This window comes from Anser cygnoides, chromosome 1, assembly GCF_040182565.1.
Source record: "Anser cygnoides isolate HZ-2024a breed goose chromosome 1, Taihu_goose_T2T_genome, whole genome shotgun sequence".
NCBI lineage: Eukaryota > Metazoa > Chordata > Aves > Anseriformes > Anatidae > Anser > Anser cygnoides.
Genome location: NC_089873.1, coordinates 44,368,811 through 44,395,944, shown reverse-complemented (window position 1 = coordinate 44,395,944; position 27,134 = coordinate 44,368,811). Strand labels below are relative to the sequence as shown.

Below are 27,134 nucleotides of genomic sequence, written 5' to 3'. Positions count from 1 at the left end.
TCAGGAGGCTGTGGCAATCATTTCCTACCCACGCCCCAAGCATCCTTCGTCCTCCTCTGCACAACATCTTGTGCACCGTTTCATTGCTCGTGCTGGGGTATCCAGGCCTGCCCCGTGCTTGCTTCTCTCTCCCTTCCTTTGCCATTTCAGCAGCTGGCAGGAACCCCCCAGGCTGTGTCTGGGCCGCTCTGATCGATCATCACCAGGGCAGGCTACATGCAGTGTGGTTCATCTCCCACCCAGGTCCCACCTGCAAAGCCAGCGTGCACACTTTTGGACGACAGCAGGTCTGGGTCTGGCTGGGGACCCAGTAAAGCACTGAGCCTCTAGGTCATCCCTTCATCATCTGGAGATGATGCTCCCGCCCCAGCTGAGCTTCCATGCACCTAACGTGGCCACCCACCTTCCCACCCCCAGCACACCGCCTGCCTTCTACGTTCTTCTCGTTTTGCTTTTTTGCACCTCTCTTCCAGATTTTCAGTGCTTCGTTCTCCCCACCTCAGTTCTTTTCCTCACTGTATTAGTTTCTCTCTTCCCGTGGGACAATGCAAGCCTTCGCTTTCCCAGAAAGCCATCCTCGTCCAGCTGTTGGAGATCAACATCTCCAAACTTACCAAAGGCTTTGGGGGTTGCTGAACAACGAGCAAAGAAATGCCACAAAGCAGAACTGTGATCCAAAGGTATCGTCAGGCACTCAGACCTACTGCCCGCAGCAGCTGGACTTGAGATGAAAACACTGTGGAAACATTTCATTTTGTCAACAGCTCTGTCACGTCACGCTTTCATGTTTAATGTTTCTTAAAGTTTTAGTATCAGGGATAGGGAGAGTGTACACATCCTCAGGCGGAAGAAAAAACAAGGGGGTTGATACTACATGTAAAAATAAGAACAAATCCTGGCCTCCCCTAGGGAGCTATTCTTCTCCTCACTGTCATCAGCGTCCTGGGCAGGGCTCAAAGTGGGTTGCACACAGCGGGACCATTCACTTGCCTGTGTCCTCCCTGCCACTGCACAGAGCCTTTCAGACGGGTGTCCATGTGCTTCGAGCAGTTGAGTAAATGGCACCAATCCAGCGGTGTGAGAGAGGGGGGAGTCTCTTGGTTCTAGGGAATTTGCTGTTTTTTTTTTTTTTTTTTTTTTTCTTAAGAAAACTCAGCTAAAGGCAGGGTCTGTTTGTCAGCTTAATCACATCCAGGCTAGCAGGAGAGAAAAGCAGCACTAGTGAAGCTTGAGCATGCTTTGTTCGCTGTCTCCTTTGTGTCGGAAGACACAACGCTATTTCAGCGTCCTTGTGTTTTCCACCTATCATGAAGCCACTTGAGAGGCACCTCGATCCTGGTCCTCGTGAGTCAAGTCTGAGCTTTGGAAAACTGCGGTCAATGGTGCCACCGTGCCACGTCTCACGGCTTTTATTGCCAAAGAGGATCGCCGCAATATGCCTCAGCCACAACCGCTGCGAGGTCACGGTTTCAAGTGGATGAGGGAGGGAAGAGCGAGACCCGTGGGCAGGCTCAGAGCAGCGAGGCCGGTTGTTGCTTTTCTAAAGCAGAGACAGAGAGGAAGAATAAAAGGAAGAATTAGACTGGTCCAACTCATGTTAAGGCAAGGTGGCCGGTAGAGTCTATGAAGTCACCCAATAAATGCTATAAATACCCACGGAGGGAAACTGGCTCCCTACTAGGCAACTGTAAAGCAAACCACAGGATATTTTTGAAGCTGCCATCCAAAAATACAAAGAAAAGTGTGACAAGCTTCCTCATAAACCAAAAATGGAACAGAAGAGCACTTCGTCCCTGCCGTGATTTAGCGCTCCAGTGGCAGATCCTCCCACTGAAGCCTCCCTAAAACAGAATTGCCACTTTGCCCAGACTCTCAGGGAAGCTCAGAAATTCTTCTGTGGTCAGCAGCATCTTCATGCTTGGTTGAAAGGAAAAACAAGGAGTGATGTCTCAATACTTGGTGGAACTTCTGGCAAGACTGCAGGTCGGATTCAGTGTGTCTCTGACTGTTTCGTGCTCCCCAGCAATGCGAAGCAGCTGTAAAGCTCTTGTAGTCAGCTGCTTAACCCGGAGTTACAGCTGCTTTGCATCACTAGACTGGTGCAAAGCAGCCAGAGCATGTCCGCGTTCTGCATTTGTGTGTGGCTTTTTCAACAGGGCAATCCACCTAGCATGCACGCACCAGGGGATGCATGCAGCGGTCTCGGGGGGATCTGGTGGAGGTGAATTAGAGCTCCGATGGTGCAATCAAGCCATTGCCTAATTGCAGGCTAGGCCTTTAACAGTGGTGTGTTTCGTACAGAACTGCAAAAAATTCTTCTCCCCCGTTCTTTTCGAGCAGCGATACGCTTACGGCACGCTCCACGCCGGCAGCTATTTATATCCCACCTCTGAAAACCTTTGCGCCTTCTCCCGTTTTTTTCCGCGATTTCCACGATTTCCCTTCGGCTCCCCGGGGCGGGCGTTTCTGCCCAGCCCGAGCTGCCCCCTGCCCTCGGAGGGCTCCAGCGCTGCCCGGCCCAGCTCGGGGCTCAGCCGGGCAGGGCCACCCCGACCCCCCCGGGGGAAACGAGCCCACGCCCGGGGCGCGCTCCCCGAGGGATGCTGCGGAGCCGGGGCTGCAGCAGAGGGGCTTTCGGAGCTGATTTTTTTTTTTTTTTTTTGGTCGTTGCTTTTTCCTTCCCCTTCTTTCTCCCAACCTGGCCAACTTTTCTTAACTTTTTTTTTTTTTTTCTTCTGTACTTTTTTTTTTTTTTTTTTTTTTTTTTCCCCTCGCAAAAGCCACGCCGTGGAAAGACGGGGTGGCGGTGGTGGAGGAGGGAGAAACCCCTCCCCTTCCCCTCCCCCGTGGCTCCTTCCTCGGAAAAGCAGCACTTTGGGGGGTTTCCTCCCCTTCCCCTCCGCGCCGCTCCCCGCGGCCGAGGAGGGCCCGGCGGGCTCCCGGCGGCCCGGGCCGCCCCCGCGAAGCCCCGGTAAGGCGGGCGCCGGCCCCTCGCCGATCTCGGGGGCCGGGGAGTGCGAGGGGGGGGCCGGGGGGAGGGATGCGCGGCGCGGCGGCGGAGAGCGGGGCCGCCTCGGTTTCGCTTCGGGGCGGGAGAGCGGGGGCAGGGGCCGGGCCGGGCCGGGCCGGGCGGCGCCGCTGTCGCCCCGGCACTGAGCGCTCGCTCGCACCCGCGGCCCCTTCGGCCGCGCCGCCCGGAGCCCAGGAGGTGCCGAGAGCGAGCCGGGCTCTGCTGCCCGAAAGCCGGCTCCTTGGGGAGCGCGTGAGTGTTTTGGGGGGGGGGGGGGGGTGGAGGGGGGATTTCAGTCTTTATTTGGTTTTTGTTACGCCTCGGGAGGGCAGGAGCTGGGGGCCAGGCTGCGGGAGAGGGGGGGCCGAGCTGGGCTGGGGCTGCCCCGCTCCGGGTTTGGGGTGCCGGCAGCAGCCCCACGGGGAGCCATGTGCCTCGGCTCGGCTCGAGCCTGCCGCCCCTGTCGGCTCTCGGCGCGGGGTGGCGGGGAGCTGGGTCCCGGTGCCGCTTCCCCTCCGTGCAGCACCGGAGGAGTGGTTGGTCTTCGCTGGAAAAGCGAGCTCTTCCTTCCATTTATTTGTTTTCCTCCTTGATTTAATTCTAATCGAGTTTAGTGTAAGTGTGTGCTCTGTCCTGCTCGGTACAAGCATGGAAGCGAGATCTGAATGAGCCCTGGAGGTAACAGAAAGATGAATTTAACATCCCTGAGTTCCTGCCCCCCCCCCCCCCCAAACGTACAAGCGAAGGATGGGGATGTGGCTTGACCGTTGTTTTGGAAAGTTTGGGGTAAAGAGGAAAGCTTAGGGTAGCGAGCTGCTATTTAGGAGTACGTGGTCCAGACGGCAGAGTTTGCTCTTTGCAGCACTCGGGAGAGTGAAAATTGCAGTCACATGTTGGCCATGCTTAATTCTGTTGAATGGGGTGGGATCAGAAATAACTGCAGTTTCCCAACCTATCGTCCTCTAATGGCTGGGCCCTCCAGAGGCTCTATCTTCCTTCTCCAAACAATCGGGACTGCAGTTCAGATGCTGCGGATGTCAAATAGCCCATTGAGTCGCAGTGGGGTTATAGTCATGTGCTTAAAATTATGCACATGCACAGAAGTTTGTGGGACTGAGGCTCTATTATCACATAATGTTGGTCTTGGTTGAATCAAGTTACGACGAGATGTGACCGGTTGCTGCAGATGAAGCCAAGCTTTGTTTCTGTGTTCGTGAGGGATTCTGCTGGGTCTGTGACTTACAGCTCGGCTGTTGAAGGACGGGGTCTTGTCCCCTCCGGAGCGGAAGGCTCTTGGGCACAAATCCGTGGGATTACTCGGATGCCAGCCTCCCACACTGGTTCCCATCTTCTCCCCAGCCAGACTTGGAGCTGGGCCTTTGTTATTTCTGCGCTGCTTGCTGTCTGTTGCACACCCCTCGGTACCCTGCCTCGCTCACTGCTGGCTGGTGGTTGTGGCGAGAGGCAGCACGAGGCTCTTCTTCCAGGTTGCACTGGAAGCCACAGGTAAAAACTGTTGGGGTCCCGAAAAGCAGGTGTAGAGAAGCTACAGGGCAAGGCTGGGCTGGTGCAAAGCCTCCCGGGTTTGTGTCCCTGCCCCTGTTCGGAGAGGGCCAAGTTTGCTTTCCAGATGACAGCTTCAGACATCAGCTAGTGCCTCCGTCCCTAATCCAGCTGGAATGTCTCTGAAGTTGGTGGCCAGTTTGCGCAAGGGCAGAGCTGGAGCCGTGTGGTGCCAATTCCCCGCTGCTGTCACCGACGCTGTGGTTGCACCACTGGGAAGCACAAGGGGAGAATGTGCCTTTCGAGCTGGGTTTCTTCCCTGGTTTCTCTTTCTTTCCGTCCCCGCTGGGATTTCATTCTTTCCTTCTCCCTGGCCCTGCCACATGCAGTTTTGCTTTCCTTGCTTCTCCTGCCCTGTTCCTACCTTCCTCTGGTCAGCGAGAAATAGCTAGTGCTGGTGCTCAAACAGGACGTCGTTTGGGTCAGGCTGACACTGTGGTCACGTTAATAAAAGCTCTGGGGAGGCTGTGTGTTCCCGAGCCATTATCTGGTTGTGCTCGTGAGCCGGGAGAGGTGCATCTTAAATGAATGTGTAGGTGCTGCAAGAGCTGAGTCTGCCATACTGGGATGGTATCTTTTTGTAGAGCAAGGTATTAAGTGCATATACTGTTAAGAGGCATCAAATATTTGTTTAAAAGAAGGCAGTTAAACGTTAGGCTAATTACACCCCTGATTACATGGAACTAGAGGCAGAAGCTGAAGACGGTCACGGTATCAACTTACCCCCTTCTTTCCTGCCAGTGTACTTCACTACTGCTCGGCCTTCTGTTTTGCATCTGTGCATATCCTACAGCCTGTTGCCTCATCGAGGTATTCATTAGCTGAGCGTTTTGCTGAAACTGGTCTCACACCCTGTAAAAAAAAAAAAAAAAGTTCAGCGGTGTGTGGTGCAACAGGATTTGGTGGCTTTGTGCTAGTGAGTGGTCAAAATGACTCGAGTAAAATTAATTTCCCCCCCCGACCAAGTGCAAGATTTCAAGGTAAGATTTAGAAGTGAGAGGTGTAGAAAGTCCTGTTTTTATTTATTTATTTTTTTTTATTTTATTTAACCGCTGGGAATCTGTGTGCAGTACTTCTTTAATAGTATATCAATATCAACTCAGTTTTAGTACAACTGCTAAATACTGGTCTCTGTGTTGTCTTTGGAGCCTTTCGAGCTGCCCCCTTAGTTTCGTCCTCTTCAGTGGAGAAATGAAAAGGCCTGTGTGCACTTCACAGGAAATGAATGTCTGATACAAGCTTGCAGACTGCACATTTCCAAGAACTGCTCTCAAGGTATTTTGATAATGCACATTCTCTCTGCCTTCTCCCTTCCTGCTCCCCGTGCACTTTCTGTGCTGCTGCTTGTTCGCAAACACATGTGAAGTACGAGGGAGACGACCAGGCCCTGCTGATCCGAAGCTTGCACGCAGGCTGCTCGAGCTTTACGTTGGCTCTCTCAGAGCGGTTGCTGGCAAAGTTGTGCTAAGCTGGCAGCCTTCAGCTGCCTTTGTCTGAGCAGAGAGGTTTTGTCTCCCCCATCCCCACCCCCTGCAAACGCTGAAGAAAAACTTTGACTTCAGATGCTGACTTGGGTTATGGTCTTTGTGATTCTGCAGTTCACAAACTGCAGCAGCCCCACGGCTGAGTCCTTGTAGTGACTTTATAAACCCTTGTTTACTTCTTCAGTTTTGCATGAGTAAGGGAAGTTTGCGCCTTTTGCTGGGCTCCCCTGATTTTTGTGTCAAGTCTGATCAGTTAAGGGGGGACTTAAAAAGGTGATGCTGAAAAAAATAAAGCCCTTTGCTGCTGGATTCCTCTGCTGAAGCCTGGAGTGGTGGGTCCTTTACAGAAGCAAGGCAGAGAAGTTTGAGAAAGAAGAGAAATGAGAGTCCTCAGATCAGCTCTCTCACTTTCCCCGGCAGCATTTTAATGTGTGTGTGATTGGAGTTTTTCCCTTTTATGAGTTTTAAAATTACTTACTTTTCAATCTCGGTTACCTTTGAACTTCCTCTCTTTTAGTTTTATGAAAGAGCACAAAAAGAGCGGCCTGACTATATGGTGTGTTCCTTTTGCACCCCCTGTACCTATCCGCTCTCTAAGCTAAGCATCACGTTTCTCCAGTCTCCATCTGAAAACTTGCACGTGACTTCTCATCACCCATCCTTAGGCCCATTCCCTTTGTTTCAGCTCTACCTGTTTTTATTTAAGGTGACTGGAGCTGAACGTGTTGTCTCAGGTGTTACATTCCCACCTGCCTATTTTGCAGCCTCACGTTTGTGTTTGCTGCTTGTTTATTAATTTCTGCTTCTGCGTGCTGAGCTGGAGCTTCCCTCAGTGAGCGCTAGGTGCTGTTTTTCAGCTCGTTCGTGAGCTGCCCCAGTTAACGCATTGCTCCTGGAAATGCAGACCCAGTTTATTTTCGTGCAAGTCCTGGGGATGCTTGAGGCACGTCCTGGCAGCCGGCCGCCTTTCGGTGCTGCCTTGCTGATGGAAGTTCTGCCTCTGCCCTGCGGCCAGGCAGCCCTGGGCTGCTCCTGTCGTAGCAGCGCATGTCCAAAAAGGTTCCTCACATCACCTGCAGCCCCGTGCAACTGGTGGCAGCAGCTGGTCTGAGCGAGAGAGCACCTTTCTGCGTCTCAACCAGCCCTTTCCGAGCTCCTTCCAAAGTCCTGCGTACGGCCCGCTGCATCCCGCTGACTTTCTGCTCTTTAATTTCAGCATTCTCCATCTCTTCTGATTACTGCCCTCCACCCCTTCAGGTTAAATATCGTTAAATACTGGGGAATCTCCTCAGCAAAATATGCAAGGAAAAAAAAAAGGTATCTGCTTTCTTGCTTAGCTTCTCTGCAGTGTCCTCATCCCCACGTGCTGGTATCCCAGTGAGACGAGTGATTCCCCCGGAGGCTTTCAGGTTTTAATCAGCTGAAAATGCCACTTGTTTTCTGGGTTTTCCTTTTGTTTTTCTTGGCTACCTGCTGTCCCACTTTCATGACAGCCGTCCTAATGTAAATTTGCTCCCCGCCATCAGTAATTTATATTCCTTTACGTCGGCTCTGCTGGGGTTAGCTTCTCACCTTCTGAAGGGCTGTGGAGGTTGTAGAGAGGTTCGGGCAGGCACTGGGGCTTCGCAGGGGTTTTGGATGGTGCCTTTGACCCACGGCAATGGCCCTTGTGAGGCTTGTACCTCCCCAGGCTGTCCTCACAGCCAGGCAGCCCCTATTGCCCCTGCAGGTCAGCACGCTCTGATGCTTTAAGCTTTCCTAAATAACCTCTAGTGACTGAAGTATTTTTCTTTTTTCCACTTTTGACTCGCAGGACTCGTTTCTTTATTTTGTGTATTGGAAATTCCCCATTATAAAACTTGGTGTTGTGGTGCGTTTGTGCTTCATGACCCTCGCTCCTTCTTCTGAAAGCACAGTCATTGATTCATGGTCTGTCACATCGGCTAGAGCCAGGAGGTTTTAAGAGCAAAGGGAGCGGCCCTCCCCTGTGCCCGTGTGCCCTGGCATGTACAGGTTAAGCACCTAGGATTTTTCTCTCAAATCCATGATACCGAGCCAGTTTTCCCTGCAGACGCTGCTCATTTCTAGGAGTTAGCCTCTTCCTTGAATGCCTTTCCTGCTAAATGCGATGGTTTTGGTGAGGGGCTGCGGTCATTGTGGGAACCACCGACAGCCGTCGTGTTTTGGGATGTACGTGTTCAGGCAGGGCACTGGAACGACCAAAACCAGTCCATTCAGCTGAGTAAGGTCAGAATGGGGGATGCAAACCCATGCCGTTGACCCAGGTATGGAGAGAGGAGCTGCCACTGGCGGATGCTGGACTCCTGGCCTCCCTCCCGGCCCCTTTTTCCCTGTCCCTGTCACCCTCAGTGCTCTGCCAGAGCCCCCGTGCCTCCCGCAGTCCCTGCTCCCCCTCCTCATCTCTCCTCTCCTCTCTGGCTGCCCCCCACCTCCTCCTTTTGGCACCCAGGCATCAAAAAACACCGCTGGGCCGACCAGAAGTGAGCAGCGACAGCTCCCTGTCCTTCAGCCTCGGCAGGAGAGCCCGAGCAGCAGCGTTGAAGCCTAGCAGTAACGCGTAACAATTTCCTGTTTCTAACAATTTATATTTTTAAGCTCTCTTTTCCCCAGTTTCAGCGGGGGAAAACGCCTCAGGCTCCCAGACCAGACGTCGGTAGTCCCGTGTAAGCCAGCTGGTAGGTCTGGTTGTGTTACTTGCTATGCAGCAGCTGCTGCGCGGCAGCCTTACAGCTCAGGGAAGTGGTGCTGTTACTCCGAAATGGCAGGATTACAGCTCCACGCAGGGCCAGGCCTGCGTGGAAAGGGCTGTTTAATTTGGAAGTAGTTGTTCTGGATTTGCAGAGTGGTTCAAAGGTGAGAGGAAGGGACCCTGGAGCAGGTTTTCTCTTCCAGCTCTTTCGGTCAGGCTAGCAAAAGCAATAAGCTTTCCCTATAAACTGCCACCTTCTTGTCTTTTGAAGCGTGTTATGTGGAAGCCAAACGTGCTCGCAGACTTCCTTGCCTTGAAGAATACTCGGAGCACATCAAACTATCCTGTGGGTTTTCTTCTGGGTAAAAAAACTTGCAGCCTGTATCAGCAGATCATCACGTTAAAGCAGAGAGCACGTCACAGAAAAGTACAATAAGAAACGCAAAAAACTAAACGCAAAAACTAAACTAAGCCATGAGAAGGTGGAATTGTTTGTGGGTTGTGAAGTGTGCTCTCCAACACCAGAATTAAGAAGAGGGTTTGATAAGGACAGTCCTTTCACAAGAGCTCTCGAAGCTGGTTCCCAAAACCCGCGTGCAGAGCTCTCCCCTACATCTCTTCTACGTGGAAACAGGAAATGTCACGGCGTGTGCTGCTGCCTCGTACAGGACAGCAAGCTTACAGATTTTTTTTTTATATTGCATCCTTGTTGAACGCTGGTCATGTAGGGAAACATGGTTTTGGTTTGGTACGTGTACGCGTGTCACGTTTGTTTTTTCCACATATTCCCTCACGCCAGACGTAGTATCAGCCTCACACCAAGCTCTATTTATAGCTGTGGCATAAAAGACAGCGGGAACTGCGGCGTCTCCTCAGCCCGCTTTGTGCTGGAGGAGCTGCCTGCGATTGACGCCGGCCCTATTCACGGGGCTGTGCCATGTTCCTCGCTGAAATGTGGTCCTCTGTGCTGGTCCTCCCTGCTTACAGGCACGTGCTTGTCCCCGTGCCTCTCCTGCCTGCCCCTTCCCCTCTGCCGATGGATGGGATGGGGGCTTGCAAGCAGGAGGTGTCTGCTCGGGCTCCGCTGCCTGAAGCAGGGATGCTGCTGCGAAGGACCTGCTGGGTGTCCCTGTGAAAGCTTTTCTGAATTACCCCAGCTGCTCGCGAGCTGCAGGATTGATAACAGGGAGGTGCCGAGGCCAGACAGAGAGGGTAATGTAGTCACGGGGCAGAGCTGTGGTTCTGCTAGCTGCGAGTCAGCGTGGCTTGTGGGGTGCGTGCCCAGCCTGGGCTTGGCTGGGGCGATGCAGAGAAGTGATGTTAACTGATGGGAGCCTAGGGAAAAGTGGAGCCTCGAAGGGACTGCCTCCGAAAGCCATGCAGAAGGCTGGGTTTGTTTTCTCCGCTTGCTGACAGATCCGCTGCCAGGCAGGTGGTTGCACAAGCGGTGCGCTGCTGCTCCACCAGGTCAGCAGGTCTGGGTTTCCGTCCACGAGGTGAAAAGAAAAAGCCTGGATTGCTGGGGAAGCCGAGCAGCAGAGCAGGAGCCAGATTGGGCTGGTTGCTGTTCAGATAACTCCCCAGCGAATGGCCACATGCGTGCTTTCAGATAAGACGGTCTAAATGTTGTGCCTTGTGCTGAGTGCAAGCTTGAGTTTGCTGTTCCAAATCCTGAAGCGTATTCCTGTTGCCACCGTCTCTTAACATCTGGTTTTTATGGTTCCCGCTTCCTGCAGATGATGGCAACGGTAAGGTCTCTGCGCTTGTCCTTAGGGCGTCTGTGAGCTGTATGGAAGCTATTCAGGTCACGGCTTTGGAAGCAGCAATAACAACAACAGCGATCCGTTGCTATCTGAGGTGCTGTGTGCAGGCTTCCACAGCCTCACAGGTTGAGGAGGCTGAGGCAGACCAACCGCCTCCAGATTTGTCGCGTTTCAGATCCACATTACGGCCAGCTAATGGGCTTAGTCACCAGTGTGACGGGCATCTCTTTCTTCCCGAAGGATGGATCTGCTCTGGAGGAAAGCTTTGCAAAAGCTGCGAGGTGCTGCGTCGGAGCTCCCGACTTCAGACCGCTTCCAGGCCTGACATCTGGCGGCTCACCCCTATGGATGGCAAATCGAGAGAGGTAAGCCCCGCCGAGCGCCCTGAAGGCAGCGTGCGAGCACGGATCCGAACCGCGTGCGTGAAGCCGCCGCTGAGCGTGCCAGATGTATCCAGCCCCAGGGCGCGGGGTGGTTTGGCTGACACCAGCGGCTGCGCGCAGCCGGCTGCCTCGCGGGGCTCTCCCTGCACGAAACCCGCTGCCTCGCCTGGGTAGGGAGCCTGGAGGAGAGCACAGTGCTCCGTGTCAAGAGCACTTGTTTTGAAAAGCTCTTGAGCTTGCATTAAAGCAGAAGGTCTGGGGAAACTTATCCGGCCTTTCAGTCAGCGGGACACCGGCTTTTTGGGGATGTTGTTTTGGCTGTAAGTGCTGTTCTTGCTGTAGGGAGGCTGTAGTGTTTGGGTGCTGGGTTTTTTTGGGGGCTTTTTAGCAGCGGGGGGAAAAAAGCAAATCTGGGCTTGGCAAATCAGAAGCAGAACTAATTATGCACGCGTGTTTCATTATGCCCCAGGGTTGGCTTATTTCTAGTCCAAAGAGTCCACCTAGCCTCCTTCACCTGGGAGGCCACAGACACATAGCGCACGTTAACCCATTAAAAGTGAACCTTAAAGGTGACACCATGAAGTACTTCTAGAGGGCTAACTAATGCTACGCTGGCGGCCACCCGGTCATCTGTTGGAAATGGGTCACTGAAGCTAAACAAATTCACACTGAGGACCTGACCCACATGTAGATTTCAAACCAAGTGAGCAAGCTGTGAGGGTGCTATTTTTGCATTTACTTTGAATTCGAAACGATGACACAGTCTCAGTTCTTAGTCAGCCAGACTTCTAGTAGCAGTGGATTTTTCTTAAAGGACTTGGGAGAGTGACTCAAGGTTGAAAACTGGGACAAACAGTTGTTGTTTTTTTTCTTGTTTTGTCAAACAGCATCTGCAGCCTTAAACAAATTATCTATTTATTTGTTGTTTTTAAAGCTAGCCTGGAAATGAAAGACAGCTGCTTGCTTCTGTTTTCCTGTTTGGATTTGTTTTCCAACCTAGGCCCATGAGATTGGCAAAACTTCGGTTTGGACCCAAGAGAGCTCGCAGTTCGGGAGGAGTGGCTGCTGGTGGGAGCGAGTCTCCTTGGTCCCATCGCAGCTGAAGCCCTGAAGGCCCTTAGCGGGAGTATGACCTTTTTTCCCCTATAATAACTAACGTCAAAGGGCTCTAGAGCTTCCTTACCCAGTGGAGAGGAAAAGGAAAGGGACCGAGTTGCTGCAGCTTCTTGTGGTGTTGAGTTTTCGGTGGTGATAGATTGCCCTGAACGCTGCACGTGTCGCCTGTGTTTACTTGTGTGCAGCTCACTAAATCAGCTTCCCCTAAGATTTATTCTGACTTGCTGAACCATCTGAGCAGCTTTCAACCGCTGCCTTTCTTTCTTTTTTTTTTTTTTAATGGAAAAGAAAAAACCCAGCTTGATTAACTCCTTCCTACCCCTCCCACCTTTCTCAGAGTGGAATTTCCCTCCCACGGCGACACGTAGCTAAAGGGCAGGATCGGCAGCGTTCAGAGCAGCGCCAGGGGCGTCGTGGCCTGCACACCACAGGACCAGAAACTGAGCGCATTTACCACTGGAGAGGCTTCCCGGTGTTTATGGCTCCCTGTCCTGACGGTGACGTTATTGATATCACTGCTGAGTATTGCGAGAGACGTGAGGAGAGAAGAGATGACTGCAGGCAAGGCGCTGCTGGTCAGGTGCCTCCTTTCCAAAAATACCGTGCCAGAACAGCACGAGGGGAAGGCACCCCGTCCTGCTGGCACGAGGCTTTTAAATAGCGGCTGAATGGCGTGAGATACGGGGAACTGAGCCTAGCCTGGAGCTTTCCCTCATGCTCTTTCCCTCCGTGTGCCCGCCGCAAGTCTTGGTGCTCCCCTGGGTCTGCGGTGGGGGGCTCGGGAGACGGGGCCGCGCGCTCCTGGCCCGCAGGCTGCGTGTCGGCGGCGGTGCTGCTCCCGGCACGGTGGCGGCGCTGTCAGCGAGTGTGACTGGGTTAATGGAGTGTGTCAGGGGGCCGAGGGCAGGGCTTGGCGGTGAGCTACTGACTTGTCAGGCCTGGGGAAGTGGTATGTAACAGCTCAGCTTCTCACACAGAATGAGCCTCTGGCTCGGGGCTGTGGTTTTTATGTTTATGCATATATATATATTTATATGCACACACACACACACACGTATTTTTTTTAATAATTGAGATGACTTGGATGGATGACTGTTGGCAACAGTGGGAGCAGGGATCTGCTTTTCTAAAGCCAGACAGCCTGGTGACAACACGAGGTGCAGATGGAGAGGGAGACAAGCAGGGTCGTGACAGCGAGGGAGGGAGGGCACTTGGCTGAAGGCAGCACAGGAGCAGAGGGTGGTGGCTGCGAGTGGGCAGCAGCATCTGCAGGCGCTGGGAGATGTCCCTCCGGCACAAGCAGAAGTCACGGGCTGGAAGGCCCCGAGCAGAATCGCTCCTCGGAAATCAGTAGAGCCTGGTGTCAGCGTAAGTGGTCTCCTCGTGGCAGCCCTGAAGCTGATGGTGAAGCATTTCGTGCGGGGCACTTGATCCGAGGGCGTCCTGGGACGAGGGAGCGGTCCCTGGGGTCTGGTGGGAAAGGCTCGTTCCCATCTGCTGCTGCTTCTGGGTCCTGTGGTCTGTCTGTCCTTCTGTTAGAGGAGGAGGTGGGCAGGCTGGAAAGACACCTTTCCACCTCTCGCTGAATGCCAAAGTGAAAGATACCCTCCTGCCTCGGGAATTTTTTCCATTGTCATTTGGGGTCTCATTTCCTCTTGCCAGTCTCAAGGCCACTCTGAAAAGCCCCTAAACATCCAGCAGAGGGAAATCTCCGAGATCTGCTAGATTCGAGCCAACCTGCTAAAGGATGTGCTGGGGAGCCCCTAGCTGTGAAGCGTATAAACCCAGTGCCGTAAGGTGGGGCCTTGCACTGGCTGGGGATCCTGATGGAGCCCCTCCTGCTCTTATTTCCTTGGTTGTACCTCCAGCTGTGGGTTAGTGGCACACCATGGCTCCCTGCAGTGCTCCTTGGTGCTCTCGCTGCTGTCTTTCCTCCCTGTGAAGTCCCTGTCTCCACTTGCCCAGCGAGAAGGGCGTAGAGGGTTTGCCTCACTCTGCTTCTCTCCCGCAGGCTGGACGCGAAGGAGGAAGGATGGTAAAGGCAGCGTCTTCCCAGGATCCATGGGCTCTTTGAGAGATGATCAGAGGGAGGCCAGATGATCTGCACAACACGCACGCCACTGTTTCTCGTCCGCAAAGGCAGCATCGGAGTGTTCTCCCCAGCCCCGCGCCGCCTGGCTTGCCCGATCGCTTCCGGATGTTTCGCAGCTGTGAGTGGGAGGTCCTGGAGCGGTCCCTCAACATCCTCCAGGCCAGCGACTTCTACTGGGGCCCCCTGTCCGTGGGGGAGGCCCACGCCAAGCTCCAGCGGGAGCCCGTCGGCACCTACTTGGTGCGGGACAGCTCGCAGGGCAACTGCTTGTTCAGCCTGAGCGTGCGGATGCCCACGGGGCCCGTCAGCCTCCGCATCTCTTTCCAGGAGGGCTATTTCCGCCTGAAGAACTGGTTTTCGGACTGCGTGGTCCGGCTGCTGGAGCTGGTGGTGGCGGGGACCCGCAACAACCCCTTGCACTTTGATGAGATGGGGGGAACCCCCCTGGTCTTCTCCGAGCCCTTGTGCCGGAGCCGCCGAGCGGTGCCCACGCTTCGAGAACTGTGCCGCCGGCGCCTGCCTGCCGCCGGTGGTGCTGCTGCCGCGGGGGACACCGCAGGGACGTGCCCGCAGGAGGTGGCGGCGTCACCCCTGGGCAGGAGGCGGGGGTCAGAGCAAAGTGTTGTCCCCAGCCCCTCCGCAGCCGGGGCTGGGAGATGATGGCGGGCGTGTGGGAGGCGAAGGGACGCGCCTGCCGCCTGGCCGTGCCGGCGGGGCCGAGGTAGCTGCTCGGAGAGGCAGGGGAGGGCAGGTGCCCCAACCCACCGGCCACGAGAGCTGTGTCCTTGGAGGTGCACAGCACGTGTGGCCTTCCCTGCAGTGGCTGGGGTAAAGCCAGACCGGGAGGGCAGCGGTTTCCACCCCCGGGTCCTGCTCTTTGCTCCAGTCGTGCCTTATAAGCTTGAGAGCGGGGCGAGCTGCCTGTCCCCCCCAGGTCCCCCAAAGTGCCTGAGCTAGTCTGTGCTATGCATGTGCCCTCGCAAAGCGATATGGCTGGGACCAGGCCCACAGCGCTGCAGCCTGGGCACCGGTGGGCACGGCCCCCGTGCGGACCGGAGAGCCACGCGGGTGGGAGCGCGCCCTGCTCCTCGCTGCACAAACAGACGTCAACACTTGCACTCGGGGAAGACTGCTGCAGCTATTTACAGTACGTGCAGCTTCACTGCATTTTGCCTTGCTTTATTCAAACAGGTTTTTGGGAGTGCAGATGGGTTTATACTACGGGCATTGCATTCCAGCAGAGGCAGTCCCGGTCCAGAGAGCCTGGTCTGCTCTGCGAGGGTGTGAACAGATCAATCCTGCGCCCTTCCTTACGCTCATCTGATAGTATGCTGCTGCCATCTATGGACTGTAAAAAGATGTTTTGGTTTTGTCTCAAAAAAAAAACGCAAAGAATTTTTTATACGACTTTTAAATGTTAATAAACATGTTTTTATACTTCTTTTTAAAAGCTAATGAATACATTACAGTATTTTCATTCCCTTGCAGCATTGGAAACATGGTTAGTTTGGTGCAGAGATATATGGTAATCGAACTGAAACTGAACAAGTGAATTTCTTACAAAGACCAAAAGCAGTACGTACATGAAGGGTCTTAGATGGGAACAATAAACGTAGTTCACCTTACAGTGCAATAAATAAAGAATTTTATAAACATAGGACACTTCGTAAATAGATAGAGGCAAGACTTTCAGAAGTATTTTTAGTATTTAAAAATTGTACTGAGTGAAGGAAGCACAGCAGTGATGAACTGTAAGTGGTGAGGGTGACTGCAACTGAGAGGGATAGAGAAGGTTTAAATAGGACTAAGAAAATTAGCATTGTGGTTCATTTTAGGGGTGCAAGTGGGTATGATGTCCTCAAAATCAGTGACTAAAACCACCTTTGTGAAAGGAGGTCAGTGTGTTTGGATACTATAAAATTTGACACCTGAGTCAGATCAGAGAGCAGCCAGCAGAGCGTCGTGCACGCAGGCTGCTGAGCTCACGCTGGCTTTGCCCTTCAGACCCACGCAGGGTGAAAAAGCCGAATGTAGAGAGCTGGCGCTCTGAATTTGCTCTCTCCGCTTCGGATATCTTGTCTGAGGAACCACTTTGTGCGGCCCGTTATCATTGCTGGGTCTGTCAGAGGGCAGATTGGGCTGCGATGCCCTGCACCAGGGCAAGGGTGCCCTGTGCTGCTCCAGGCAGCAGCATCCGGGGGCTGGGGTTTGACCTGCCTGGAGCCCCGCTCAGATAAACCCCCTTGCCCGGGGTTGCCGCTGTGTCCACCTCGTGGAGCGGCCCTGTCCGAGCACTGCAACCCAAGCACCAGGCAGCAGGCTGAATCTACAGGGTGCCTGGCAGCAAAGGCCAGCAGCATCCTGGGCTGTTCCAACAGGAGCATGGCCAGTAGGTGAGGGGAGTGATCGTCTCCCCATACTGGCCACTCTTTAGACACCGTTTAGAATACTGCATCCAGTTTTGGGGCTCTCTGATGCAACCAAAAAACTGGAGTGAGATCAGGGGTACAACCCCATGGTGCTCCGGGGGTTGGAGCACTTGCCCTGTGAGGAGAGGCTGAGCGAGCTGGGCTTGTTGGACCTGGAGAGGAGATGCCTTCAGGGGTAGTTCACAGCAACCTGCCTGTGCCTAAAAGGAGGTCAGCAAGGAGCGAGACTCACCACAGCGTGGTGGGAAATGGGATGTGGTGGAAACAAGTCCAGACTGGATAGGAGGACACCCCTTGGGAGGTCCAGCCGGGGGCAGGTTGCTCAGAGAGGCTGTGCAGCCTCCACGCTTGGAAGTTTTCAAGACCCAACTGGGTGAAGCCTTGAGCAGCTTGGTGTCACCTCAGAGCTGGCCATGCCATGGACGGAGACCTCCTGGGGTCTTTTTGGGGGCCACACTAATGCTCTTGGTGCTGCTCCCTGCCGTGGGTTTGGCTGGGTCTTGGGCACCATCCTGTTGCTCAACCCAAGGTGCCACTATGGATGAGCACATCTGTAGCTCATGTGCCCACCCTGTGGCATCTCAGGTGGCTTTGGGCACCTGCCTTGGCCCTCAGGGGAAGCCCTGGCAGGGTCAGCTCTGTGTGCTGCCCTCCCTCGCTAGGAGGAGTGGGGCTGGGACCGCGTCTCCGGCCCACCTCATCGCTCCTTTCTTCTCTGGCTGCCTTCCTGCCTTCCCTTTAGAAACCAGGGGTGGTAGGGAAGGAGCGGGCTCGTTTCTTTCACGTTTATAACCGAGTACAGGAATGCTTCTGTTTTATGGCAGCGGTTATAACTCGCCGAGGGAAGAGCTTTCGAACTGGATTGCGCTGACCTGGCGATGAACCGTTCTCATTTGGCCTGAAATGAGCATCTTGGGCTGCACGGCTGAGGGCTGCGCAAGAGCTGTGTCTGTGGCCGGGGCTGTGCCTGAGGAAAATCACACCAAGGGAGGAGGAAATAGTTTGGATTTTAATAAAATCCACTATATTTTGTTAATTTTACTTTATTTTTTTTTTTTTTTTTTGTAATTGCACAGCAAGTATTTGTCTCTGACTTACTTGTAAGTCAATTCTATGCAGGGCTGTAGCAAATTGATTTGAGATCTGAGGATGAGAAAGCAGTGAATGACTGCCAAGTATTGTTATATTGTGAAAGTTTAAAGCACATTATGGTGCCTATCCTCATTATTCCGGAGGAGAGGGCACTTCTCAGATCAAAACTGGAGCAAGAAAACAAACCAATTTGGGAAGAACAAGAATGGGAGAAGTGCATTTGGATGTGGCTGTCTTTAGAGTCCTCCTCCATTTTCTGCTTGGATCTTGGGAGAGAAGCCTTTTTCCTTAAACTTTTCAGACAGAGATGTGCAAAGTAAAATCAGAAGAGGTTAATTCCAAGGCGTGACTGCAAACGATGTCAATGGGTGGGAGATGTTCACTGCAGCCACCCTGCCCCGGAGCTGGTCCCTCCGTGCAGGAGCAGCTCCTTGTGGCCAGCATCCAAGCACTTTGCTTGGTGGCTCCTAAAGGGACTTGTAAAGAAATTACGAACTTCCTCACAAGCTCTCCAGCACCATTCGGGGAATAGAAGAAAATTGTTTGCATTTTTATACGTTATGTTACACATTTCTCCAGCTGACTCATTTCAGTTTGTCGAGGAAATTTATACAGCCTCGCAGATGTTTTTTTTCAACCGCTCGTCCTCACATCCAAAGTCGAAATGTTTGGTCCTTTTGCGAGAGAGGCTGCCTCTTACCAGGCTGCCGGGGGCTGGCTTTCGGTCCCGGCACGCCGCAGGCATGCAGCAGGAAGCTGCTCTTCATCTGCTGCCGACCAGCTGCCCTCCAGCAGTGCAGCGGGGTCGCAGGGGTTAATTTCCCGAAATCCTCCGCTGAAACTTGTTAATAACTTCCATATGTACCCATGTGTGTGCGCAGGAGGGGCCCCACAGCCAGCAGCTCTTGTAATAACACTTGATTACCTCTGACATGAGGGTCTGTATTGCATTACGGCTCTGCCTCGATGCATCAAAATTCACCCAAAGCCATAAGTTTTGTGCAAACGCGTATCAGAAAGTTTATTGATGTTCGGGCATTCTCACCCTTTGGAAACGAACTCCTCCTATGTAGGCAAGCTTTAGAACAAGACCTCCTGCGCACCCAAGCGATGGCTTGGGTTTGGGCTCTTGCCCTGACGTCCTTCCCAAAATACGTATTCGCATCATCATCCTTTCAATGCGCTGAAAATCTTAATTTGCAAGGATACCTTGGTTGGGGGAGTGTGACGGTTCTGTCCAACTGAGCTCATTTTGCAGCAATTCCTCAGACGTTTGGTATTCATGGAGTTGCAGCAATAGGAGCTCTCTGCCTGGCTGTGGAGGGCAGCCTTCAAAGAGAGCGCAGGTGTCAAAGGGAGACGTGGCACAGCCGCCCTGCCTCCCCTGCTGCCTCCCTGCAGAGCCGCCGGGGTTTCTGCGCGCTCCCTGCTCCCCTGTGATCTCAGCCGGGGTGGCAGAGCTGCCCTTTTGATGCAGCTGGAGCCGAGCACTTCCACACACTCCCCCTGGACAGGCTGGCTCTATACGCTGGGTCTTCTCATCCTGGAAAAAAAGATGACTGAGGCTTTGCAGACCTCTGAGTGCCAGAGGTTCTGAGTGCCAGAGGTCTGCAAAGCCTAAGAGCCATGGAGGAGGTGGCTGAGTGCATTTTCTTGTAAAAAAAAACAAAACAAAAACAAAACAAAACCAAGAAGGCAACTATCAGATACTCAAGTGTGAGACTCAAAACACACAAAAGGAGCTGTTTCTTCCTGTGATGTATAGGGAGGGCATCGGTGCAGGCCAGCCTCAGCCCCAGCTGACAGCCGTGGGAGCTCTGCCCAGGGCACCAGCCGGGTCAGAAAGGAGCTTCAAAAAAGACATGCAGTGAGGAAGAGGAAAACAGCACGCAGCAGTGGCAGCCTCCTAGATCTGCATCCAACCCTGAGCAAACAACAGCTTCTAAAGGAAGATTTGGCTGGCTCCTGGGCTACCTGCTTTTCCACGGTGCCACTCCTGCTGGCAGAGCTCTAGACCTTTGAGCCAGTCCCAGATGCCATCGAAATCAGCGGCCAGATTGTCGTTCCCCTCGGAAGGTTTTGGACGAGGTCTCCCATTTTGTCAGGCTGGTGTGAGCAAACGTGGGTTTTCCATAATAAACTTAGATCACAACAAACCACGCTCCCACTGGCTTGTGCAACAAATCATGCTGGGGGAATTGCTGGCATTCAGCGTGATTAGCCCGAGCGTAGATGCCTTCCAGCTCATAAACAATAGCCTAAAGGACTGGAGAGGATCACAAACAAAGCACTTACAGGCAAGACAATGTTTTCAAAAGTGACTTGAGAGCTTATGGCCACCGGGGGTTTGTCTTTTAAAAATAAAACAGAAGTAAACAAATTGGCAAAGACATCTCTGAAGAATCTAAGAGAATGAAAGCGAGGATGTACTACTTCAAAACGGCAAAATGAAGTTGGGGAAAAAACTTCAGGCAGGACTAGCTGTTCCTTTTAAGGTGCTCAAGGAAACGTGCCCACAGAGTGGGCAGGCAGTGGAAATGCCAGCCGTCTGGGCAGGCAGGGGCCGGGTGGGAGGTGGAAGGGATGCAGGGGCTGCTCCCCAGCCTGCCTCTAGTTAGCCATCAGGGAGAAGTCCTTGTTCCAATTCACAGGAAGAGAAAAATCCCTTAAAAAGCACTAAGAGCAATGACAGAATGAGGCAACTTGTATTTATTAAGTTTTATGGGAGCTCAATCTGCAAGGGACATTCCCTGCACCGTACGCCGTGAATTTCAGGCTGAGAACAGTTCAGTTTATGTAAACCATATTGTTTGTATTGCACTTTTATTCATTTTTTAAAACCTCATTTTTTTATAATAACATTTTTAAATGTGGGCTGAATTATTTAGAATTTCATCTGTTTGCTCCTGGCCCTGGCCCAGTGAAGTAGCAAGTGCCCAGCTTCACGCCCAAGAGCTTTCTACAAGGGGCCAACAAAGTTCTTGGCTTTGATGTAGTTTCTCGCATGTTTGGACACCACGGGAAAGGTCAAATCCCTTGGTCTGCAGTTTTGGGTTGGGTGGAGAAGGACTGGTGGCTCCTGATCCTTGACTTTCTGCAGAGAGCTCTCCAAGGCATCGGGATGGCAGAAAGGGGAGGTGGAGAGCAGGAACCAAAGATTGCTCGCTGCTCTCGGAGACTGTGCAGGGGATGGGCCAGATACGGAGGCAGCTCTAATGTATGTGCTGAAATACCTAAAATAAGCCATGCAAACAAATCAATCGTATGTTATCCAGATGGGGCTGTTCAAATCCAATAATAGCAGTAAAGTGCTCCTGAACTCTGCGGAGAGAGAGATTATAGAAGGATCAGGTATAATTATAGTGCCTTATTATTACCATTCTCATCATTCTTTCTAACAAAGATTTTCAATAGGATGAAACAACTTCTTGCAGGAGAATGTCATGTGTTTGCTGGCACTTTTTCATTCTTCCTTCCAAGGCTGTTCGAGTCAGTCCTTGTAAATGGTATTAATAAATGCCGTAATGATCTTGGACTATATCATCATTCAGACGATGCCCTCTTTGCCTACAGCAGACCCTTCCCCTGAAGTTTCTCACTGTTGCTACCACTGGTGGAAACACCAGCAAAAAATCCCCTGCTGCTTTGATATCCTTGCTTTGATACACACGCTTCCGAGCAGGATGGAGAAATGTCCTTAAAATATTAGTGGTTGCTAGAGGTTTGTTGGTCTGTGTCCTGCTCTATATAGCTAGAGTAACATAGGTGGAATCACCTAGGAGATTTTACCTACTTCAGACACGGTCAGATAGCTGGAGGTGCCTATCTGCAAGTACCCGGGACCACAGGGTGGTGAAGGAAAAAGACCCCAGCATTTTGTCATTGCAGGTTCCTGAAAGAATTGCCCTCAGATGGGACTGATGGTGTGGTGGAGCTGTGCTGTGTAATGGAGTCTGGACTTCCCGGGGAGGGGATTTCTCACCCGAGGGAAGTCCAAGGCCGCTCTTCCACCTCTGCGGCTCCCCTGGCAGCAGCTCAGCATGGGGAAAGCTGCTGGTGAGCGTGTGGTTGATAAAACCTCCGGTGACACATCTCACTTAACCTGCAGCACTCCCTGTGCTGCCGTCTTCATCCTGCCCCTGAATTGGCGAAACCCACCCATTTGCCGAGCTCAGCTTGGAGAGATGCACACGCCTGTGCCAAGTGCTGTGGCGATGCACAAGAGCCTCCTTCCCAGCCACCACGTCCTCGAGACGCTCTCTGCTCTGCTCTGCTCAGCTCTGCTGCCTGGAGGTCCCAGGCCAGCCAGGAGGAGCAGGCAGGGTGGTTTGAACAGATGCAGCATTTTTTTTTTTTCGGCGGGGGAGGTTTGTTTCAGAAGGGAGGGAGGGAAGGGGCGGTTTGCTGAGGTGGGTCTTTCTCTTTTCTCCTCCTCTCCCCAAACACCTCAGCAGAGCCTTGCTCTGAGCTCAATGAAAGTAGGGCAGAGCCTAACCACATTTCAAGCTGTCTGCGTTTTTGGATTCTGGGTAATTGTGATCTCTTATCTGTTCCTAGAAAAGATTTAAACAACTTATAAACCACAGCTGGGCAGAGATAATAAAGGAAGCAGTGGCAGGGTGGGGAAGGATCTCCCCAGCACAAGCAGAGCAGAGAGGGGGGCCTGCGGGAGAAGTGGTGGGCCCGGCTGCGGTGGAGGGGTCTCCACATGGCTGCTGGGGCCACGGGGGACTGAGGGGGGGTGGCTCGGGGAAACCAAAGCCACAAGTGCTGGTAGCTGGGCTATGCATAAAATGTGTGCATACATGCATATGTATATATGTATGTAAGAGCAAGTGGAACTGTGTTTAGCCATGGAAGGGGGAGTCTGAACCCTGCTATGTTATCCATATAGTCCCACCTCCATGCACATGTTCTTGCTGAGGTTATTCCTCCACACGGATGGGACACGCTTCCTCTTGCACTCCGGGGCTTTCACATTTTCCATTCCTCATCACTGTTGGTATATACCTGCCATGGCAGGGGATACTCCTCCCACTGGAGGGGTTTGACCCAGCCTCCAACCTCCAGGCCCACAGAGAGGTTCAGAACATCCCTCCCAGGCCTCCCCGTGCCCACTGGGGACATGCTCCATGCTCTGCCTGGTCCCACCGCTCTGCTCTTTCCTCCTCAGCTGGACACTGTTGGTAGGATGCGCATGCTCTCCCTTTTGTGCTTGCTGTGCCTACTGGGGAAAAGCTTTGTCAGCAATGATCTTTTCATACTTCTAAGCTGTATTCTCATCATCCATCTTAAACTGCATGCAGGAATTTTGACAAGGGTTTAAAAAAACTTGGTAATGATCCTCTTGCAATAGGCCAAAACAACAGACCTGTGTCCTGTAGTCCTGTCAGCTTGGGATGTGGATTTTGGGTGGGAAATTGAAGGGGCAGAGGGAGGGGGAGAAGGAAGAGAGAATGAAAAACAATTCTGTATTGGCAAAGATCCTAGCAAAGAGATGGTTCTTTCAGCAAATGCTCTTGCCAGGGTGGTTTATTTAGTTTGGATAGCCAGAATAGGGCCTAGTGGCTTAAAGATGTTTTTCTACCCTAGGAGAGTTTGCTATAACAGCTGTATCAGCCTGCGTATTCTCCACAGTTCATGATAAAAGGAAAGCTGAGGAATTAATAGAAAAGAAAGCCATCTTTTTTGCCAGCAAGATACTTAGCTACTTAATCCCTTCCCAACCTTCCTCCCAGGAATTGGCAGAGGCCTGGTGCACGCGAGGAGAGCGGCGCTGATCTAATGCTGGCTGCGACTGCATGCATGCCCCACTGCAGGGGGGCCGTGCTGGCTCAGAGGTTGCTGTTGCTTGCTGCAGGTCCCTCGGCTGGAGAGCTGCCAGAGGCTGTATGGGCAAGCAAGGAGTCTCAGCTAAGCAAAAAAAAAATAGGAAAGACATTAAAAGAAAACAAACAAAAAAAAGCAACATGAGAAAGTGAGGGGAAGAACTGGGGAGGGAATGATGTAGGCAAGGTGCAAGGGAACGCAGGCACTTGGATGAGAGCGAGTTGGAAGTGTGGTGCAGCTGTGGGGCACGCCATGGGGCACCTGAAGGCAAGCAGAAGCTGCGACTTGCCAGGGCTTGGGCAGCCGGGCCTGGCACGGCCGACTGGCTCGCCCAGAAGGCCATCTGGCGAGGCGGTGGCTGGCAGGCACGGGTCCTGCGGCTGCCTGGCTGCCCCGTCTCCTTGTTCTACATAATCCTCCCTGCGTCTGCCCTCTGCAGGAGCCGGCCCCCCGCCAACCCTGCCTGCCTCCCCACCCTCCACTCTCTTGGCAGGGCGCTTGCGCAGCCGTCCCCTCAAGCTTTTCAAGGACGGATGCGAACACCCAATGCAGTGCTGCTGGCAGGGAGAGGGCTCCTATTTTAACACAGCGTGGCCAGGAGCTGCCAGCGTCCTCCCCCTGGCCTCTCTGCTCAGCTGTGGCACCTCGGGGGCGGTGACACATCCCGCGGTGGCTGTGGGAGGGCTGCGCACGTGGCTCCTGCTCTCGGGGCTCCTGCTCTCGTACTCCCACGGGGCTGGTGGGGCGAGCCAGCAGCTGCTGGAGCTTGCACTGATTTGAGCCTCCCTCCGTTGAGGCCAGGTCAATGGCATTGCAAGGCCCCGACCTGCTGAGGGAGGCGCGTGCCGCATCACCATTTAGTAGTGCTTTGCTTGGGGTGGAAAGTACATAAGAAGCTTTCCCAGGAAAAATCAGCGTACACATCATCTCTGCTTTCTCGCCTAGCGCCCTGCCAGGGGCCCACACTCACTGTCAGGAGGCCTCTGCAGGTTGAGAAGTCTCATTCATAATAAAACTTCACTCCCCACCAGCACTGGCAAGAGTTTCCACTGCGCCTGCCGCGTAGGAGGGACAGCTTCTGAGACTGAGTGGCAAACCGTGCCCAGGCGTCCTGAGGTGAGGCCGCCCTTGCTCCCCGTACCTCTCCCCGCACAGGGGGCTGCTGCCCCTTGGGGCTTGCCAAAATGACTCAGTCACTCTGGTCTTGCTCCACTGCCAGAGCCCGGGGCTGGCTGCGAGCTGGGTCTGCGGTGCATGCGGGGAACCGCAGGCTCCTGCTCCTCTCCACGGGCTGTTGTGGTGAGGGAGGAAGGGTGAGAAGGGAGGACAGCAGGCATCAGGGCTGGCTTCGCACCATTGCAGCGGGCTGTGCTGGAGCCTGTGGTAAGGATTATTTTCCTTTCCTGTATCCCGCCTTCTGCTTACCTTCGCCTAACGGGCGAACCGCTATGGCAATAGCTGCAGCTTGCTGAGTAAACATTGTTCTGCGAGTTGTTGATTACAGTTAATTAGCATTAATTTTGCCTTAAATGGATCCTAGTTGTGCTTGTTTTCTAGGGGCTACACAGAGTGCTGCTGCACAGAGGAGATGCCCGGCTGCAGGGAGGCTTGGAGCGGGAAGCACGGAGGTCTCCCTGCGATGGGGGGCAGTGACGGTGTGGGAGGGATGGGATGGGATGGGATGGGATGGGATGGGACCAGCATGGCATTCGCTTTTCACACACTTCATCTTCTCAGTGACCTGTACCAGCTCGGCCCAGCACCCACGTTCCACATGAACAGATGACAAAGCCTTCTGCCACGCTGCCAGAGCGCGTAAAACAGGGAGATGAGGATTCACCTGCCCCGAAAAGTCATTCTTGCTTATTGCAGGAGTAGTAGCTTTACAGAGCTTTTTAGTAATTTAAAAAACAGACAAAAACACCAATACTCTGTGCGCCAGCGGGTCAAAATGAAGGGGGGAAGATGCCTCTTGGCTGGCAGAGGGGCACCTGCGAGGGGTTCGGAGACACGGCTGGGGGGCAGCGCTCCTTCCAGCGACCCCCCTGGGGAGCTGTGGTGAGGGGCCGGGCGGGAGGCTGAGGGAGCTCGGCCCCGCCATGCCGGGCCGGGGTCGGGGCAGGGCTCGGGGCTGCCCGCGGCCGGGGCGACGGCGCCATCTTGTGGGTGAGGGCGCGGCCGCCGCCCCTCGGCCGCCACCTCCTCCCCGTGTTTCCCCCTGCCCTGTGGGCTCTGGGGCTGAGCCAGGTGGATATTTTAATTTATTTCTTTTTTCCTGGAAGATGTCAGCCCAAGAAGTCAAGGAAGTCCTTCGAGGCGAAATCCCGCTTGTGACGAGACTATAAAAGGAAAGCTGCGAAGGGGAGCTGGAGGGGAACGCCGCGAGGTCGGAGTGCAGGCACTGAGTGTGAGCCCCTGAGAGCATATCAGGCGTGTGATGATAATTTAGTCCCCAGGAATCTTTCCAGCAGAGCAACAGAAAAAAAAAGAAGAGCAGGAGCAGGGTGATTTCTGAGGCAGACTCATTTTGTTGGTGAAAGGGAATTATAAAAGCACCCACTCCCTTCCCTACGGTAGTGTCAACACCTTTCTTTTTCTGGTTTCCCTTCTAGTCGCTGATTGTTCTCTTCCCTGGAGCAGTTCAACGGGTAGAAGCGTAGCGAGGGCATTGGCAGCTTTTACCTCAGCATCATCCAGCCCTGCTGAGAGGCACTCGACGCAGAACGGTGCTAAAATGCTGGCAGAGGTACGGCCCTGCTTGTTCTGGCTCTCCTAGCGCTCTTACCGCCAGCCAGAGGGAAACTGCAAGCCACAGAGTCTGGGGTTAGAGGAGTCAAAGAGATTGCGAATCCTCGGAGGTGTGTGTGTGTTGCCGCTGGCTGGGTTTCCAGTGATGGGGGATTGAGCCGGTCTCTGACAAGGCAGCAAATCCAGAGCTGCTGTGCTGGGGAATGCTCTGAAACGCTCGCAGGCAGGCTCTGCAGTCAGGCTTGTCGAGTTGCTGCAGCTCTTCTCTGCGCCAAGCGGTGTTTCTCTTTTGGATGGTTGTGGTGTTAAACGCTTCAGCAATAAAGAGGCTTTGTTGTGGTCTCTGCAGCGCTGCTTTTGCCTTGGCTAGCAGCAATCTTTTTGTTTGAATAAATACTTTCCCTGGAGTTGGCTGTGGGGGCATGTGTGGGCACGTGTGTGTGTGCGCCTCTGCTTGTGGGTGTACGTTGGACACAGCTGTGAACAGGCAATTCTGGTAGGTTCAGCACTTGCCCAAACTTGTTGTTTCTGAGCGCCAGAACAATGTGCTTTTCCTCGCAGTTAGGAATGCTGGCCACTGTCACGGGATTTTAACAGTGCTTGAGTGAAATTTATGGATGCTTTCCAGCCACGGGCAGAAACTGTTGCTAGCACCTGGCTCGATGCTGTATTTAGGCTCAGGAAGTAATCAGCATTTGCAGCACCAGAGGTGCAGCTTCTCAATCGGTGCTGTGGCAGGACTAGAGCTGGACAAGCCGTGCCCTACTTATGCTGAGGGGACCAGCTCACATGCGGTAGCATACTTTGTAATGTACGGGTGAAGGTCACACAGTGACCCATTTCCACTTAAGTTTCAGGGGGATCAGTAACAGCCCTGCTACAGGCTGGTCACAGAAGCACACAACTCCCCTGCTT

The 27,134-nt window shown here is 53.4% G+C and overlaps 1 protein-coding gene across 5 annotated transcripts; it reads left to right on the top strand.

The window, feature by feature from the left end:
* The first annotated feature begins 1,501 nt into the window (after positions 1–1,501).
* Positions 1,502–15,576, top strand: LOC106045206 (suppressor of cytokine signaling 1-like). 5 transcript variants are annotated; one of them, XM_048078854.2, is made up of 3 exons: positions 1,502–1,983; positions 10,771–10,895; positions 14,041–15,576. In XM_048078854.2, the coding sequence occupies exon 3, from the start codon at positions 14,107–14,109 to the stop codon at positions 14,779–14,781; it is 675 nt and encodes a 224-aa protein (XP_047934811.2). In that variant the 5' UTR covers positions 1,502–1,983; positions 10,771–10,895; positions 14,041–14,106; the 3' UTR covers positions 14,782–15,576. The 5 variants fall into 5 exon arrangements, with proteins under 5 accessions (XP_047934811.2, XP_066846299.1, XP_066846298.1 ...); XM_066990197.1 differs by lacking the exon at positions 1,502–1,983 and adding an exon at positions 2,780–2,971; XM_048078853.2 differs by lacking the exon at positions 1,502–1,983 and adding an exon at positions 3,107–3,262.
* Positions 15,577–27,134: the final 11,558 nt, after the last annotated feature.